General features: G+C 37.1%; 1 protein-coding gene across 5 annotated transcripts in view; it reads left to right on the top strand.

Moving 5' to 3' along the window:
- Positions 1-18,550, top strand: part of CDK14 (cyclin dependent kinase 14) — a 313,650-nt gene that overhangs the window by 178,147 nt on the left and 116,953 nt on the right. For all 5 annotated transcript variants that reach the window (XM_038128378.1, XM_038128382.1, XM_038128380.1 and 2 more), the window contains 2 exons: positions 2,717-2,837; positions 13,286-13,379. In XM_038128378.1, coding sequence (XP_037984306.1) covers positions 2,717-2,837; positions 13,286-13,379 — 215 coding nt within the window. The remainder of the gene's footprint in view (positions 1-2,716; positions 2,838-13,285; positions 13,380-18,550) is intronic.

Genomic DNA, 18,550 nt, shown 5'->3' on the forward strand with positions numbered 1-18,550 from the left:
CTGTCAGTCCTGCACAAGGGGAGTGAGTGACTGGCTGAACAGTGGGACTATGCCAAATTTCCCCCTTCCGAATTTTAGCTTTTGTAAGTATTTTGCTTGGTTGTTCACTCCTGCTTTCCATTTTCCCATTTACTTTCCAAAGCAGTGTATGTGGCCAACTAGGAAACCAATTAGCTACCACTTAAAACATGCAGCCTGTACTCATAAGCCTTTTGTTATGGTTTAACTCAAACCACAACACCTCCTAAACTGGTGATGCTGTTTGATACCAATGTAGGGCCTCAGCTTGCTTCTACAAATTAGGATTTTGTTTAAATGTTTCTCAATTCCATTAATGATCCTCTTATAATTGAGAAACCAGGTGCAGTGGCCAACCTCAAATGAGACTTCCGTAGTGTTTTGGGAGTGAAGAATGGATTAAAGAAAAACATTTCGTTGTCCAACAGGCTGGGACTAGCCCAAAAAGGGCCATTCTTTGCAAATAAGATGGATTTTCATTAACCTGGAATGGATTAGAGGTGGAGGAGATCTAGAAGCAGTATATTGAGGAAACAGCATGGGTGGCATTCCCAGCAGGAGGGGAGGACTGGAGGAAAGGTGTGCTTGGGCTGACTGTAACACCTGCAGAGCTGCATCCTTGTCAGTAAAGTGGAGGAAGCCAGCTGGAAGCCAACCACAGTTATGGTGTTATTATTTGCAATGTGATTTCTGGTATGGAAAGTCGGGTACCCATTTCTCTCTACATGGGAGATTTCTGGAATGTGTGGATCAATTTGTGTTGTGAAAATTTGAGTTTGTCATCCCACAAGGTCTAAAGTTTTTTGACTATTTCGCCGAAAAAACATGATGTTTTTTCTTCAAGAGGCCTTTCCCCCTGCTTGGTTATGCCTCTTCTCCTATGAAAGCTTGGTAGATTAGAATTTGCCAACAAATTTAGTATTCCTCAGACAAGACTAATGGGGAGGGCACAGAAAGGCAAAAAGGATGGAATCATTCACCATCCAGACTTCTCAAATCCTTTCATAATTTTTATATTGCTTAATAGTAGTAGATCCATATCCACAAATGCAGGGAAAACTGTTTCAGTTTAGTCACATGGGATACAGATGCACAGAAACTCAGGCTTGTTAATGGTGCCAGGAATAAGAACTGCTCACTAGTTAGAGCTGTTGGTGGTTTCTGGTTTCCTAGAAGCAAAAACCTTAATCTGCAGGCAGAGACACTGTGGAACACGTGATGGGACCTCTCCTCTGGCCTCTTTGGCCCTGTACCTGGCCAACCCTGGGATGTTTTTGTAAGCCAACTTGTTCATCAAGCTGATGGACAGGTGCACAAACCTTAAAGAAGTGAAGGTCTGCAAATTTAAAGAATAGGTATTCATGTTTCAAATGTAATTTTTAAAAGAAGGGATCATAGCATACAATAATATTATTCCCCTACACTGGTGTAATTGCTATAATCAGCTGATAATGCAGTCTGCTGGCAAGATTGGCCATCATTGCTATGGAGATGTATTCACTGACAGTAAATGTTCAAAAATAGCTTTTCTAGTGTGTTAAGAAGAAAGGGGCAAAGGACTCTCTTCTGCACACTTTTGGGAATTCTCATGTTGCTTATTCCTTTCTGAGTGTATGACTTTGCTTCTTTGTTTCTGTAAGGTGTAAAACATGACCTTCTGTTATAGTAATTCCATTTGTTTTCTGAAAGGAAAACCAGTAGTTCAGGAAGACACAAAAAAGCACCCAGTACTGCATTCTCCTGATTTCCATTACTTGTGCATGTCCAGTGTTCCCAGCAAGGAAGTGGACATTCTCAAGACAGTAGCTAGGATCAGGTAATTTGGAAAAAGCATTTGCAGGCCTATGATAGGAAGAGTCATCTTAGGCCTGAAGATCTTTTTCCATTTTCTGGAGGAGAGAGTCCTCGGTAGCAGAAACATACTTGTAAACTTCTTGGTTTAGCATACGATGATCTCTCTTTTACATAGATTGTGTAGTAATGTGAATTATTTTAAATGACTGACAGGCTTAAAATGCAATTATTGTAAATATTATATCTTTAGTAGGCCACAGATTTTATTGAAATGATTTCTGAAATTGGAGCACTGCCAATATGCAAGTCTTGAGAGAGAGGAATTTTTCACATACCACTTTCTGCTGTATTGCTGCAATATTAATATTTATTTGAATGGTAATGTGTAAGTGTGTCTACAGCTTTCAAACGTAAACTTGAATAAGCAGGCTGGGCTTTGCAGTGCAAGCTGTTGGAGGTTTCCTTCGCTTTTCCTAAGAAGCCAAATCTTATCTGTGGCATCATTTGTCTGGGAGTTTCCTTTTCATTTTCTTTTTCTAAATAACACTGAAATGGAAGACTATTCATGCCCCAGGATGAGCAGTTAATGGCAGTGAAAATCTTTGTTTATTTGTCTTTTATTTAGGTATACCACAGTATATCTTTGCACCTCTCCTGGGCCTGTGGTTGCCATTATGAAAAGCATGTTTTATTAACCCTTCATAATATTCACAGCTCTGTTTAGCCAGGTACTTAATGATAGATGCTACATTAAGTAAAGTACTCCAGTTCTAGAAGAAAAACACTCTTGCAACATGCCTGTCACATCACATGATAGGTGCTGATATGTCCTTTTAGATTGTAACTGTACAGCAAAGTATTTCTTTTCTTTGTTGACATGAATTTATTTGTGTTTACCCCACAGGTCTTGCAAGAGCTAAATCAGTTCCTAGTCATACATATTCCAATGAAGTGGTAACCCTATGGTACAGGCCTCCAGATGTCCTTCTGGGATCAACAGAATATTCCACCTGCCTTGACATGTGGTGAGTGCAGATGAGAAGACTCCATGTAGATGCTTTAGCTCTTGGTTTTTTTGAGACGTGTAAACCAAGTATGTAGTGGGGTCATTGGTACAGGGTAAAAAACATATGTGTAGTGACATGTGTGGTTCATGCAGTATCTCCTGAAGGAATCCCCTCCTGCCACTCCACTGGCTGGCAGCTGCTACCAGCTGTTGATACAGCACCCACTGGTGCTTTGCAAGAGACTGTAGTCTGACTTTTGTAGTCTTGTGTGGTACTTCCATAGGATATGACACTTGTTTTGCAAAAGATTGACTTTCACCATGCCCACTTGTAGGAAGAAGAAAACCAGAATTCTCTGGTTTTGAACATAAAACTCAGTTCTTAAATCTGCTGTATTTGGTAGCAGTAAATATTGTTGAATACTTTTCTTTCAAACCTACAGATTTTATTTAGACTTGCAGGTTTAGAGGAGTAGTTTGATTTGTACAATATATATCCCCTTGCTCATTTTTGATTACATCATTTAGTCCTGTGTTGAACAAGGATCAAGGAAGGTATTTGGTTTTCAGACTATTAAAAACCAAGCTGGAAGTCCTTCATTTATTCTGTAGGTTTTGAGGTGATAGGATCTCTGTAATCTGTACAAATTCTGAAATATGGAAAAAACCCCTCTTCCTTACAAAGAAAGGAAGATGCTCTGGAATATGTTTGGGTTTTGCTTTGTTTGGTTGATTGTTCGCTTTGAGGTTTTTTGTTTTTTTTGATTGGTTGGTTGGTTTTGGTTTTGATTTTTTAATGCATGTTTGACTTTTCAAACCTTTACAACTCATTCATTTGAGAAAAAATTATACTGAGGAATTTTCAGAAAAACACAGTAATTCTTTTTGCAGTTCATTAAAATATCTTTCTTTAATACAGGCAAACAAAAGTTAGAATCATGATTATATTAAAATCTAGAGATAACTGTAAGATAAGGTTAAAAACACCTTATGTTTTCATATGGTGTATGAATAATATTGTTAAGGTAATCTTGCAGTGTAATATTGAAACTGAAGACCTAGCAGGAAATGTTTTTGGCTGGGTAAGGGAGCTAAATATGAGGTTGTATTTAGTTCTGTAGCTGAAATCAGAGATTATGGGATAAAAACATGTTTTCCTGAAAATCTTGACCCCTTGGGGCATGATTTAGAAATCACAGGATTGTTTCATGTGAAGGGGTTACTGAGTATAAATACTAGAATATCTAACACTGGAGTGAGTGGTGTGTATAACTGGGCCCTGGCTGCTGCAGTTCCCTGAGCTCTAAGGGAAGGTGAACCAAGAGCTAAGAAAGGGACAGTGAGAAAACTCCAAATGTGACCACTGTGATATTACAAGTGTGCCAGAGAGGCAAAAGCAGCATCTTCTATATCAATTGTCTGGTTTTCCTCAGACCATTCTCCACTTCACAGGTCTAAAATAATTTCCTTCCGCATCTCAGTTTCTCATCTATCCTAAAACCGTCCTTTTTTCCTAAATACCAGGTTGAACCTAGTGTCTTCACTGGTTGCATATAATCTCTGCAGCCCATCTGCTCCTGATGTTCTACAATCACCTCTTTTCCAAGTAACACCTCAGACACCCCCAGCAAGAAGCTCATCTTGCTTGGGATGAGGCAGGACAACTGACTGAGAGGATGGAAATAGCTGGGAGAGATAAACAGTCCTTCCTGCTCCCCTTCTCATAGTTGCCTCTACATTTGTTCAGTTCTTGAGTCACGTGTACTTGTGCATGTCTGCACATACGTGAGTCAGTAAATTACAGAGTATATGGAAACTGCTAAAGAAAAACATTAATGCTTTAATAGGGCAAACTGCTCAAAAAGCACTTTAAAATGCTTTCTTTTAGTCAAAGCAATATTTTTTTAAACTTTAAAATATTTTTTAACTTCTCCCAATTAAAAAAAAAAAACTGCACTGTGAAACTGAACAAAGGATTTAAAAACATTTTTATTGTTGCTTAAAATTTTTCCACAAGTAAAAAATGTCTTTTTCCAAAGTTCAATAGCTTGTCAAAAATAGATATTTTAACATTCCCCCCAATGATGAAAGAGCTATTAGAAGGTCCAATCAAAATATGTGGTGTTCCTGTAATAAAGATTAAGTCATGTAGCTAATTAAAAGCATTTAAAAGTTACTGCACCTGCACACTGCGCATGTCCTTCCTAATAACACGTTTATATTCAAATTACATGGGCAGCAGGGAAGATCAAGGAAGGACTTTAAATGCTACTTCAGCAATCCAGGTCATTATTTTGTTTTCTGACAAAAATGACTCGAGTATTGGGGAAGAACACAATAGTTACATCTTCTATGATATCAAGAAATGATGTTCTCTTGCACAGAGCATTTTGTAGAGGCCTAAAAAAAATCCAGGTGCTCAGGGGTCAGAGGTGGTGTGTTCTGTTTCAAATGAAAAACAATGTCATATTCCTCTTGTACTCAATCTGAAGCCCTCAAAATATTTTTTTCTGCCCTGTACAAACTGAGGAACGGAGAAAGGGACCTGGTAATACAGTTTCTTTCACATGGTAGCAATTTGTGCAGCCTCTGCCCCATCAGAAATCAGATGAGAGCAAATGTGTACTGTGTGTGACAGAAGGGCTTTAGATTTTTACTTCCGTGCTGTGCTGGCTTGTCTGAGACAGCACTTCCAGTTTGATTGTGAGAGGTGTAGCTCCCTGCTAAGGTCACTTGTGCCTACTTGGCCCATCTGACAGTGAGCTCTGCTGGAGCCCAGGCAGCCTTGGGGCTGTGCTTACACAATGGCTGTGCAGAGCTGAGCCATAATTACATTAAAGCCATTTAGTAGCTTCCCAGAGTGGGAGGAAGGGAGACGTGGAGAAACCTGTCTACCATCAGCTTCCAAGATAATTTGGTAATTTGTTATCAAAAGTGTGTTTGTAGCATTAGCATTTTAATGCAATTACTGGCATTATGTCCTTATGGCAGATAGTGTGTGCTCTCCTGTGTCATTGTTGATGATCTACATGATGACAAAACTAGGCAGCCACTTCACTAAATATTTAAATAATGTTAAGGTAGAAAGCACAGCTGTTTCCTCTATTTAGAGAAAAGGAAAAAAAATAAGGTCACAGGGCTTTTTCTATAGCCATGATAAATGACATTTCATGGTGGTTCCCCGGGAACAGAAAGTGAGGCTCCCACAGAGTAGAAGACCAGCTGCATGAAAAAAAGAGTCCAAATATTAACCACTGGACAGTGGCTGGGAAGCAGGTGGCAGAGGCTGCAGGCTATTTTTACACTTCATTTGCTGGTGTAGAGAATTAGAATAGTAACTAAAAGCTAATGATCCACATGCAATGTTACATTCTCCTGCATTCTTTTTTAAATAGCCACTGGCATTAAAATAATATTAATGAAGATGTACATGCACTAGTGGTGTCAGGCTGGTGATGGAAATCAGCATGTCAGGCTTTGTGATTTACTGCTGACAGCATTTGATACAGCAGCATTATATGAATGTATTATACTACCCACAACTGCATCAAAGAGTTGTGATAACCTTTGATATAGCTCTTTTTTTTTTTTCCCTTGATGGGGACTTACTAGTGGCTAAGAAAATGGTTTTGCATTGCCTCTGGTGTAACTTGTCCTAATCCTTGAATTTCACAGTCCTTTGAAAATCAATGCAAGGAAAATAAGCTTCAACACATAAAGGGTTTATGGATTACTAAAACCTATATATAAGTAACACGGAAACATAGGGAAAAAATCCCTAAATTAACCTATTCTATTTGTTCCTTACAGGAAGAATATAATATTTGTAAATGAAGCAATTTAAAGAGGCTATTAAATCCATTTGATTCTGGTAATGCATGCACTGCTGCTACATCTGGGTTGCTTACATCAAGAAGTCACTAGGGATATTTTATTTTGAAGTGCAGCTGTCTTTAAACTGTGTTTGCTAACAGCTGGCAATTTTTTTGCATATTCTGGTTTTTTCTTTATAAAAAAATACACTGTGAATCACAGTACAGGTAACCTAAGCAGTTATGGGCTGGGATATATTTTAAACTCACTTTTTTTATCTAGCATCAGCTATGTTTAGTATTGTGGAAGAAATAAATTAAAAAGTAGGTCAGTAAAATGTTACAAAATTGCTTCTTAAATCACCTGTATTTAACTTTGTTGCATCTAGGTTGTTATACATGATTTCAAATCTGAACTTAATTTAGGGAAACCTGTTCACATGGAGTTTTTCTATCCTATTATTAGAAAATTAAATGGTATGTGAGAACACACGACTTTTCACACATAGCCTGCTAAGAGTGTGGATTTGAGTGCTCACTGTTGTTCCATGCATGCTTTCATGAATATTTGACCAATGAAGACCTGCAACCATAATTAAGACATTCATTACATAAAAATGGATTTTGTCTTAGACACAAATGCTCCAAATTATGGTTTTTACACGGGGGACATTACAAAGGCATTTTAATCCTGTTTCTCTTGTAAATAGTTTGCAATGAGAGAAATGTGAGAGCAATAGTCCCAGTATGCCCTGAAGAAATACTTCTTGGGGCCTGAGAGAGAAAACAGCATTGAGCAAATTATCTCTTTTGCCCTTGATGTTCCTCAGGATTATGACTTCCACTCCAAAGAAATGCTAATGTGTAGGATTAGGGTATTAGGGCAGTATTGCAGTAACTGTAAAGGTATTTTTAATTAAATTTCTCTCACTGTCAGTGAGTTCTTCTAAAGTTCTATCAGCTGAATTAGCTTTTGATTGGAAAATCCTGTAGACTGAGATTCATAGAAATGCTGCGTGTGAGGACATGAGGAAGTGTCTGGGTCTGTAGTTAGGAAAAGCACATTTCACTGCCTGAAATGCTGAAATCTGAAAACCACTTTTATCCATTTGCAACATCAGATTTACTGTTACTTTTTCATTGCTAGAAATACGTTTCATGTGTGTAGGGAAAGTACATTATAAAAGTATCTGGATGCAGATACTTCTGATGTGACTTGAGCTTACTGCTGTGAGTACAATAAAAAGAATCCCACAAGAAGGGATCATGTACATTTTAATTCTTCATGAATATAGTGTTTATTGCTACAAAGCAAAAAAATTCGGGAGCTTTTATTTCTAGGTATTCAGTGACACATGCAAGAACATGACCACTCTATTCTGTTGTAAGAGAGAATAACAATACCTTCAAGTCTGACTGCAAAGAAATACCTTGAGTTATCAAGTAAATTAATTTTCATTCATTGCATATGCTTCCTGCACAAATTTTAATGTTTTTTGTCATCATGAAAGGGAAATTTTGGTTCACTTATTACTTCTGATGTGACAACTGCTGTTTGTCTTATTGCCACTGTATTTTTATCAGACTGTATCATCCATTAGATGTTATTTCTTATATATCAAAGAAAGACAAATTCCAACCAACATGAACAGACATGTTCATGAAAGACAAATTCCAACCAACTTCAGCTTTTGTGGGTATGCCAGCAGTCTGCCGCAGTAGAAATAAATCAGATTTTTGTCAGTTAAGGAGAAAAAAGTCCCTTGCTTTACATTCCTTTCCCCCAAAATTTGTTTTCATCATTGTGTTCATAAGAAGGATGATAAAGAAACATGATAAAGAAACCTTTTTTCCCTGAATAAATCAGACAAGATAAAAATCTCTTTGCCCTTACAACATGTATATTTACTAGGATTTTATGGAAGATGCTACAGTATTACATCTTGGAGACAAATCCATAAAAAAGTAAAGCAGCAGGATTTTGAAGGGGAGTGTGCGTAGGTTTTGTCGGTTTTGTTTGTGTTTTTGTTTGTTTGTCTGTTTGCTTTTAATTCTGATATATTTAACATTACAAACACTGTGTAGTTTGAGAAGCTTGAATGAAAACTCTGTTGTTCCTTTGAATTTCAGAAATCTCACCAGGGATTACTGAAAGGAATTACTTGGCTTTCATAAAATGCCTTCCCCTTCTGAAGCCAGACTTTGCACACAGAAAACAAGCTTAATGACTAGATAAAAATATTATGTGAAGACTCAGCAAAGGTTTTCACTACAAAGGTCATGCCGAATATTATCACCTGCACTGAGCCTGCTACAAAGCAGATCTGCTCAAGGCAGAATATTCAACATTTTAAAACATAAGTAGTAGAAATATAGGGTTTCTATATACTTGATTTAAGTACAAACTAAAACTTGGTTTGGAAACAGCTCCTCTTTCTGGACTGTGTCTGTACTTTGTTTTATGGCTCCATCAAGAAAAGCTATAATATTATCTGAAGGAACCATCCCTTATATATTGTGCCTTACCAAAGCTGTTATGCTTCTTTTTGTTTGTTTTACAGTATTCAAGTACAGATATGCTGGAGATTCTTGTAGCAATAAGGATCTTTGTTACACAGAGAAAGGAATGTGAATCTGTAAGCCAAACACATAAAACCAATCCACCAGTAAGCAAGTTCATTTTAAGGGGATACTCTTCTGAATTATAGAAGTTGTGCAGAAAAACAAACAAACAAACAAACAAACCAAACAAACAAACAAAAAAGAAGGTTCCTGAGGTGTTCAACTTAATTTTTACAGGCTCATTTACTGTGTCAATTCAAATGCAAGAGAAGCCATTCAGTTGGGCTAGGAACTCTTACTCTGTATAAGGCTGTACAGTGACAGCCAGAGTCCCAGGAAATTAAGCAGGACAATAGAAGAGCAATATTAGATGGCATGGCCATGTATGGTTTCATCAATATATCAATAGGTTTAGTCATGCTTTTTGTCATCAGAGAGTAAACCACCCATTTCAGCATTATATGGCTGTCACTTTTACTTTGCAAGTTCATCCTATGCCTTTGCATTGGAAAGATCTTAGAACAACATAGCGGCATTTGGCTTATTTATCCAAACTCAGAAGTCCTAAAAAGAGAGTAGGAAAATCCAAACTTAATACACCAAAATTTGTTAAGGTAATATTCTTTTGTCAAAAATTATTTATATGTGCTTCCTGAAAATGTCAATGTATGCTGAATGTGCACAAATTTACTTAAATAACACACCCTTGGAGATGCATGCACCTTAAAGCCGCTGTTTCATATTTCAAAAGTAATCTTTGTGTCATTGAAACTAGAGCTGGGACTGGTGTATGAGATCATCCTGTCCCCAGTGCAAGTCTGTTTCCTGAAGAATATTCTTAAGTATTTCAGCTTGTCTAGTTTTCCATGACTGTAACTGGGCTTCAAGTCCATTGGGAGACTGGTATATAGCACAATTATTAATTGTATTTCCCTAACACTCACCCTAAAATTTCTACTTCCCAAAGGCATTCTGCTATTTCTAGTTATACTATTTTGGATCTACCTACCATTCTGGGAACCATTAAAATCCTAATCAGTTCTTCCCCGTCCTTAGTTTTGCATAATTTTAAATACAGAGTCATCACATTCTCCCTTGTCCCTTGGGTTTTCTTGTAGCCAGGAATGACATAATTTTCTTTTTTTTTTTTCCTCAAAACCCAGTTTTTCTGACATTATAATAGATTTTGCTTTGTTCAAAGACATCTCTAAACTGTTTAAAAGTTTGTGAGGTCTACAAAAACAAGACAAAATTTCAAGGCCTTGCAGAGGTGTTATTTATTTTCTTGTTTGCAGTGTGTGCACTTACAGTTTGCAATGCAGGGATCCTATTACAGACTCAAGTTTCTACTTACTGTGATCCTAAAATTCAACAATACCACTATGACATCTAAAATACCATCCAGTCATCTTCAATCCTGTATATGCTGTTATGGCTTTCTGGGTCTTTCCTACCTATTTCCTAGTTCAATGTAATATTTTTCTGTATTACTATTTTCCTTTTTTTAATATTCATGTAAACTTGTCTTTCTATTGACTTACTCGTCAATGTGCTGAACACCATAACCTTTGAAGCCAAACATAAGCTTAATTTTCAAGTGGGCTGAAAGGAACAGAAGTCTTCCAGCTCAAATCTTGAAGGTTGCTTATAATTTCTCTCCCCAATGATTATAATACCCTTTTGATTTTTGTTTTAGGTGTTGTTTAACTCCAGTAGTCTTTTATTTCAGCTTGTCACTAAATGGAATTCTAGGGTGTACTAGAGTCCAAGACATATAATAGGATATAGGATATATAATAGGATTCTTCTTTCCAAGCAGGAAATTTTTCTTCAGTTTTGCTTGCTGTTCTTACTTGGTTTGTTTTGGGTTTTTTTTTTTGTTTGTTTTGCTTATATTTGTGTCAGAACCAGTAAAAGTGGACAAATGTATAAATAATGTAAAACAATGCAAAATTTGACAAAATCTTCCTGCTGCCCTTATCACATTTCTGTTCAAACAGCTAGATGAAGATTCTCTGCAGATTTGTATATGCTCTCAAGTGATATGCTGGTTTAGTCAAATGCCTGTTTTCTGGTTGCAAGAATAGAACTGTGACCCTCTTTTCTTTAGTCTAAGTTCAATTGTTTTATTGCTCATCTTGAATAAATGGCTCCTGGCTAAAATCTCGATTTTTTCCTTGCCTGAGATGCTGGTACTGTTTATAAGCATTTGACAAAGATATATTGTGCCTATCTGTGCCTAATGAAGCACTAACCAGACTAAATGATGAATGGCAGTTTAATCAATTCAGTTCATTTAGTAACCAGCAGAAGCATATGGAAGATAAATTTTAACCTCTCTTTTATAAACACCTGAATTATTCTAAAATTTGCCTGCAACTGTGCTTTCTTAGAGTTTTCTTCCACTTTTCTATGCCACGAGAAGCTTTGCTTAGTGTATCTCAGCTCTGGGTGGTAGAATAGGAAAATGGTAATATATATTTAATTTTCTTCTTCAAAAATTTGACTATCAACCCTCATTGTCCTGGAATGTAGAATTGTTTCATTATTGGGTATTTGTCAAAGCCTGAGAGATGAGTAAAGGACAGGTCATTTACTGATACTTTTAGTTAAGTGGTATCTATAAGTACTCAGCTCCAGTCTTAATGAAAACACACGACCTGTTTTCATTCAGTTGTTTTATTCTAGAACCACTTCCTCACCAATATATGCACACAAATCCTAAAATTAAATGCTGCTTTCTGAATGCATCATCATGATGCATAGGCAATGAAAAAGTATGTAATTACTATATTCCAAATAATTTACTTCTAAAAACAAAGTTAAATTACAGGTTATTGCTGGGATTTTTCTGATACAGAAACAAAACTCTCAATTTTAGGGGGAGGTGGTGCTGTAGTTAGTGTTGCAAATTCCTAGTTCATTTTGATATGTTTTGGGGATTTAAACATATTATTACTTTGAGTGGAGAGTGTTTTTGTGTGGTTGCTTACACAGACACGGTTGTACAGCATATGTGGGTGTTTGCATATGAAAGTTGTAGAAAAATGTATGCAGAAAAATGTAATTGAAGAAGTTGAAGTATGTCATCAAATTCTGCATCCTGTTGATAGCCAAAAGGGAAGTTTTCTCTTAAAATTATTTTTGCTGAGGGAACAAGCAACTCTTGAGCTGTTTTCATCTGGAAGAGATACAAGTGCAAGTTTGTAATTTGCTTTCCTTTTGAGATGCAGGGAGTTCACAGTTTATCTGGAATTTGAGATGGAGTCACAGAAGCTTTCCTCTGCCTTTGAGAATGCATTCTTTCTGTTGTAGTTAGTGTGCCTCAGATATTTTTACTGTCTGGTTTCCCAGTACTTCTGCCACTGGCTTAACTCAGTGGGATGAGGGGGACTCGTGTGGACTAGGTTGTGTGGGAACCAAATACAGGAGCTGTAAAGGAGGTGGCTCTTGTGGGGAGAGGACAGAGCCCATGGAGGACCATGCAGGACCCATTGCAGGATCTCTCAGTCAAAGCTTCTAGGGAGTGGGGTCAGCAGCTGTGGGCTTTGAGCTTCTTTCATTTGTGCTGGAAGAAGGGAGAAGAAAGTCCAAGCAAGTACATCCCCCAAGCATTTGGGTGGTAGTTAAGTTCAGTGCTTGTGGGCAGCCACAAGCTCTTTTCCTTTTTACTCACCTTTTCCCAGATTCTCCTCCTCCTATGCTAAGTGTGCTTCCATGGCCTTGGTCTGTCCCTGTTCAGCTTCTCCGAAGGATGCTCACACTGCCGTTCCCCCATCTCCAGGGTTTCTTTGGGAGCATGACTGTTCTGCTTGGGAAGCACTAATAGAGAAATCAGCAGCTGTGCCTTTATTGGTCTCAACACTCACCAACCATATTCCTGCTCCCTCTACACCCTCCTTCAAACACCTGAGAAGTGTTCATTTGTACACACTCATTTTAGCAAATGTACATGTCTGTCCATCCACCTGGCATCAATTAAAACAAAAATTATTTAAATACTGGTAAAGGATACAAAAACATTGTTGTTGGCTTTTTGGTCTATAAGAAATCTTTCTAACCTTGCCTTTTTTTTTTTTTTTTCCTTCTGTAGGGGAGTGGGTTGTATCTTTGTAGAAATGATTCAAGGGGTCGCTGCTTTTCCAGGGATGAAAGACATTCAAGATCAACTTGAAAGGATATTTCTGGTGAGTTCTTTATTGCTGAAGTAAGACTACAAAGGATCAATTAATAAATGTTCACATATTTCTTTGTGTTAGGAATTCAATTACTGATAGAGTAAAGGATCAGAAGCCCAGTCCACAACATAGATACAGTTTACTTTGTGTAAAAATTTCTATTTCTAATTTTTTTCACCTAATTTTTTTTTGTTTGTTTATTTTTGGTGGAGTTTTTTGTTTGTTTTGGGGTTTTTTTTTGTTTTCTTTTTTATTTCTATTTTTTTTTGTTTGGTTTGGTTTTGGGGTTTTTTGGGGGGTTGGGGTTTTTTTGGTTTTTTTTTTTGGTTTTTCTTATTGGTTTTGTTTTGTTTTGTTTTGTTTTGTTTAAACAAAGAGGTTGTGGGTTTTTTTAAACAAAGAGGTGCAAAAACTTTCCAAATGTAAGGTAATGGAAATCCAGACAGTTTGTCATCCTCACTTTGCAGAGGACAGCTCTGAGTGGGTTTATTGATCTTCTACTAATATTGTAGTGTTAATGCCAAGTATTTTTTGTTGTGTAGATGTATAAAGGAAAAGCAAGATAGGAAGTAGATGAAACAGAATAGGAATTTTGAAATCATGCTTATATTCAGATTCAGCAGGGGTCCTTGACTATAGCTTCTGCAGCCTGGTTAGGGCCTTCATGTGGGTTGCTCAAAGGCACTGATGACACATCTACATTGGCAGTGAGATAAAAGGCAATTTGTCTCAAGAATAATGATAATTTATGCATTTTTTCTATGCAGGGTTGTGGTTTTCTTTGTTTGCTTGGGATTTTATTTTCATTTGCTCCTTCTTCTATTGTGCTCTGGTTTTGGCCAGAGCAAACCAAAAGGGTTCGACCCTTACAAAAGGTTCAGGAACAACTTTTCTTGACCTCAATAAAGGTTTATATCTACTCTGCCCTTCTGGGAGCTGTGCTGTTGTGGAGTGGGTCTGTTCAGGGAAAGCACTGCTGACCAGAGTGGCTCCTGGTGCTGCTGGGTGGTCACCAGGGAAAGTATCGTAGGAGCAGTGCTTACCCTAACATGTCAATCTCTGCCTTGCTTCTGACCATAAATTTAGAAGGGAAACATGAGCATACTCTTGCTTTCAAAGGTTATTTTGTCAGTAGTCATTTATTTCAAATGCAGAATATTTATTTGGTATTCTTTCTTGGTCCATGGGGAGAGGAAGAAAGTCTTTCATAATATGTTTAAAAAATTTACATTCTTCACTTTATTCAGCCTTGCTTGCACTGAATCTCTTTTGTTGGGACATCAGGGAATTTAGCAAATGCTTTTAGGAATGACTCATCAAAAGTATCTCCCTAAAACAAGGCCTTACTTGATCGTGATATAAATATAACTCATTTTCTGCAAAATATTTGGTTTTTCTGCCCTGTTGGCTAATACCCTGAAAATTCTGTGCTGTGAAAGAATAGCTATGCTGCAACATAGACTGGGAGCAGCACTTATGAGCAGTTCCTGTGACGTGTCTCATTGCTTTGTTTGTTTGCCAGCTTGTGTATTTTAAGCTAGCAACTTCTGAGCCAGTTTCTGGCTTTTATTTTTTAAACTAATTGTGCTTTTCATTTATTAATTTGAAATTTTCTCCTTATTTATAGAACATTAAATTTTGAAAGAATTAATTCCTCCTTGGGGCTTCATCTCATTTTTTGCAGTAAAATCTTATTGACTGTTTTTGCTGTTGAAATTGAGGGCACTTGTAACAGCAGCAATCAGGTTCTTCCTTTAGTGGGGCTTTATTTGCAATTTATTGTATGAGATTGTAAGATGTAGTGCAAAAAGTGATAGCGATGGGTGTATCATATAACTCTATTTTTGTATGCCTTTTGTAAACCTTACATATACTTCTATTTTTTCTCTATCCTCACAACTATTTGAATGTAAAAATGCCAAGATAAATGCAATCTACGATGACTTTTAATGCCTGCCAATTATTTTAAATTTTGTTTTTAACCTGCAGTTGCAAATACTGAGAACAGTGTTGAAATAACAAGTGATAATTTATTGACACCCTTTCTTTAATTTGATCTTTTGCAAACCATCAAATAAATAGATAAAATTTTGGTCTGGATGTTTTATGGTCCATTGCAAATCAGAGTTAATTTTAAATCACAATTAATTAGGCTTTCTAATGGTAGTGTCTAGTTACCATTAGCTAAATAGTTTCAGTGGGTGCCTTCCTAATGTACTCTAAGCATCATTAAGGCTTTAAGTTATCTATTTAAAAGTTATAAACCAAAGGATTATTCTTGTTTGGTTTTGTATTTGAACAGAGGGATTAAATTCATTAATTCTCCAAGAATCATATATAGTAGGGTAGTCAATAGCACTGAAGGACAAAATGGATCAGGTTGTTTTACCAGATAACCAATATGATTGACTCCCACACAGTGGGCACTTACACGGCTGTGAAAGGCACTCATCAGCCAATAAAAGACTTCTGCAGAAGCAGTTCCCATAGTTCATGTTTTCAGCATCCACCAGTGACAGTTTTCTTGTAACAGAGGGCTCTCTTCTGCAAATGGTGGGAGGCACAGTCCACCTTCACTCTGATCCACTAATCCCTTTGTTCACACCTTGTTGTTCACTCAACTTGGAACAAAAAGGAACATTAATCTTCATCGTATCTGCTGCTGCTGTTGCTGGTCATAGCTGCATGTCCTTAGTGTGTTAGGAGCCAGGTTGCAGCTCTTAGGGAATTGGTTACATTGTAGTAGGAAACTGGAAAAATGTAAGAAATAGTAGCTAAGAAAAGTGAATGAAATTTAACATGAATAACAGTTTAAAAATCTTAAATGGCTGTTTGATTTCCTATTGTTTAGCGGCCATTATTATGTAAATGAAATTAAAATACATTTTATGTACGTTGTTTTAGCGATTATCAAGTTGAAGTCAGAGAGATTCTCTAAATGTTTTTGTGTATCTCTACTGCTGGCTTCTTCACATATCTACATTGCAAAAATAGATGCAACACAACACACCACATGTTTCTTCCTCATTATGAATGGTGTTTATTTACGTTTTATAACAGCTTAATTAAGTGATTGTGTATAGTAGATTGAGAACAGTGGTTGATCTTTCAGTTTTGTTTAAGGACTTTTCTCTTTAAGCTTGTCTCTCCTGACTTCCATTGATTCAATTTGGCGGTTTTAAAATGGTAATATACCCTGATTCTCTATTTCTGTTACAGCAGCTGTTTTTAATAAGCGTACTCAGGTTCTATTACAGCCACAGGCCTCAGTAAAATAGCAAGGGTTTATACACAGGATCCGTTCTCAGAATCAGACCAGCACTTGGAGATGTTGATGAATAAGCAGCTGCAAGCTGTTATTGTTACACTTTGGATCTGATAATACAAATTCTTTTTTCTGCCTAAAATTAAAAGTGCTGATAGGCTTTTTAAAAAAACTGTGCTTACCAAATGGGACTCACACGTATAAATAGGTTGCTTTTTCAAAGAGGTTTAAGAGTGAATAAAATGCCTTAATGCAGAGGTGGTTTAATCAGTATACCATTACATTTTCACTCCTGCTTTTTTCCTACATGTCAAAACTGGGGTTACTTTCTAGATTGAAATGTGTCATAGAAAATAAGAGAGGAAAGTGTAGTGTCATAGAATTAAATCATAAAATCATTAAGGTTGAGTCTAACCTTTGACTGAATACCACCTTGTCAACTAAACAAAAACATTAAATGCCATGTCCAGTCATTTCCTGAACCTCACTTCCAGGGATGGTAACTCCACCACCTCCCTGGATAGCCAGTTCCAATGCTTGACAACAATTTCAGTGAAGAAATTCTTGCTGATGTCCAGCCTGAACCTCCCCGGGTGCAGCTTGAGGCCATTTCCTTTTGCTCTGTTGCTGGTGTTTGTAAATACAGCCTGTAAGAGCTAACAAGTCTCTTGCCTCAAAGTATTGAACTAATGATGTGTCATCATCATTTCCAGCAAACTTTTTGCTTTTCCATTCTCTGACACAAGCAGCTTGGGTTTTTGTTGCAAGGTACTGAGTCTGACGGACTGAACACATGAAGTGGCAATTTTAGCATTTCTATTTAGTTTTGCAATACGTGCACAAGACAGGATGAAACTTTGATCAAGTGCACATTGAGCAGTAAAATCGTGAGAATAGGAAAAATATGTGAGGCAATCTGTTGATTCAAAATAAAATTACACAAAATTGGGAAATAGCATTTGGCTTCTGATAAGGAATAGCTAACATCTTTATCAGTAGTTTATTCCTGTTGATCATTTGTTAGCATACATATCTCTATATGCAAACTTTGAGGTTTTCACATTAAGGAGAATGTGCCATTGTAAATATAAAATTTAATTATATCTAGATGTTCAAGCTGCACCAAATGCCTTCAAGCTAGCCCCATACCACGGAAGAATTGACAGCTCCTTGGATCTGGTGATGATCAGTATGAATTAGTTGAGTGTTAAAGCTGATTACACTGAACAGCCTGCAGTATGCTTGTGCATGCCACACTGGAGATAGCAACTTGGTTACAGCTCTGATTTTTATATAAGCATGTGCTTTTATACTTGCTGTTCTTAACAGATTCAAAACAGACCAGAGTTGAATCTCTTGTGTGTTAGCTAAATTTTTCTTTGGCAGAGATTTTTTTTTTTTTTTTTGTAAGTGGGAAGGTATTTCCATCTTTTCTGTCTTATGTGAGCTTTCTGAGAGCCACAATTGATCAAAATGAATTTTCCTCCCAGGCTCTGAAGCCTTCCCAATGAGGGAATAATCTGTGCATTGCCTGAACTTTAGCCTTGGTGCCACTACACAGCAAATTAGATTTCACTGCAAGAATAATGTACAAAGAGTTCTCCTGCTACTTTGTAGCTCTTTGCACAGGCAGGACAATGGCATTTAAAGGCTGGTTTGTCTGAAAATGGGCACTCTCTCTGCAAAAATGGTTGTGGGAAGCATGTGCATCCCACTGCAGGTAGGGTGTCACAGCAGGAGTGGGAAATGGCAGCCAGAAGTTGCTATATTTCCTGACACACGCATTGAACAAGCTGAGGGCTCCTCTCTGGTATTGGATGCTACTGCTCTGTTGGGTACCATAATACACAGTACTAAAAAGTAATTAAAAAGGAACAGTATGTGTTGAGCCCAGCAGCCTGATCTGCCAAAGGGC

This window comes from Motacilla alba, chromosome 2, assembly GCF_015832195.1.
Source record: "Motacilla alba alba isolate MOTALB_02 chromosome 2, Motacilla_alba_V1.0_pri, whole genome shotgun sequence".
Taxonomy (NCBI): Eukaryota; Metazoa; Chordata; class Aves; order Passeriformes; family Motacillidae; genus Motacilla; species Motacilla alba.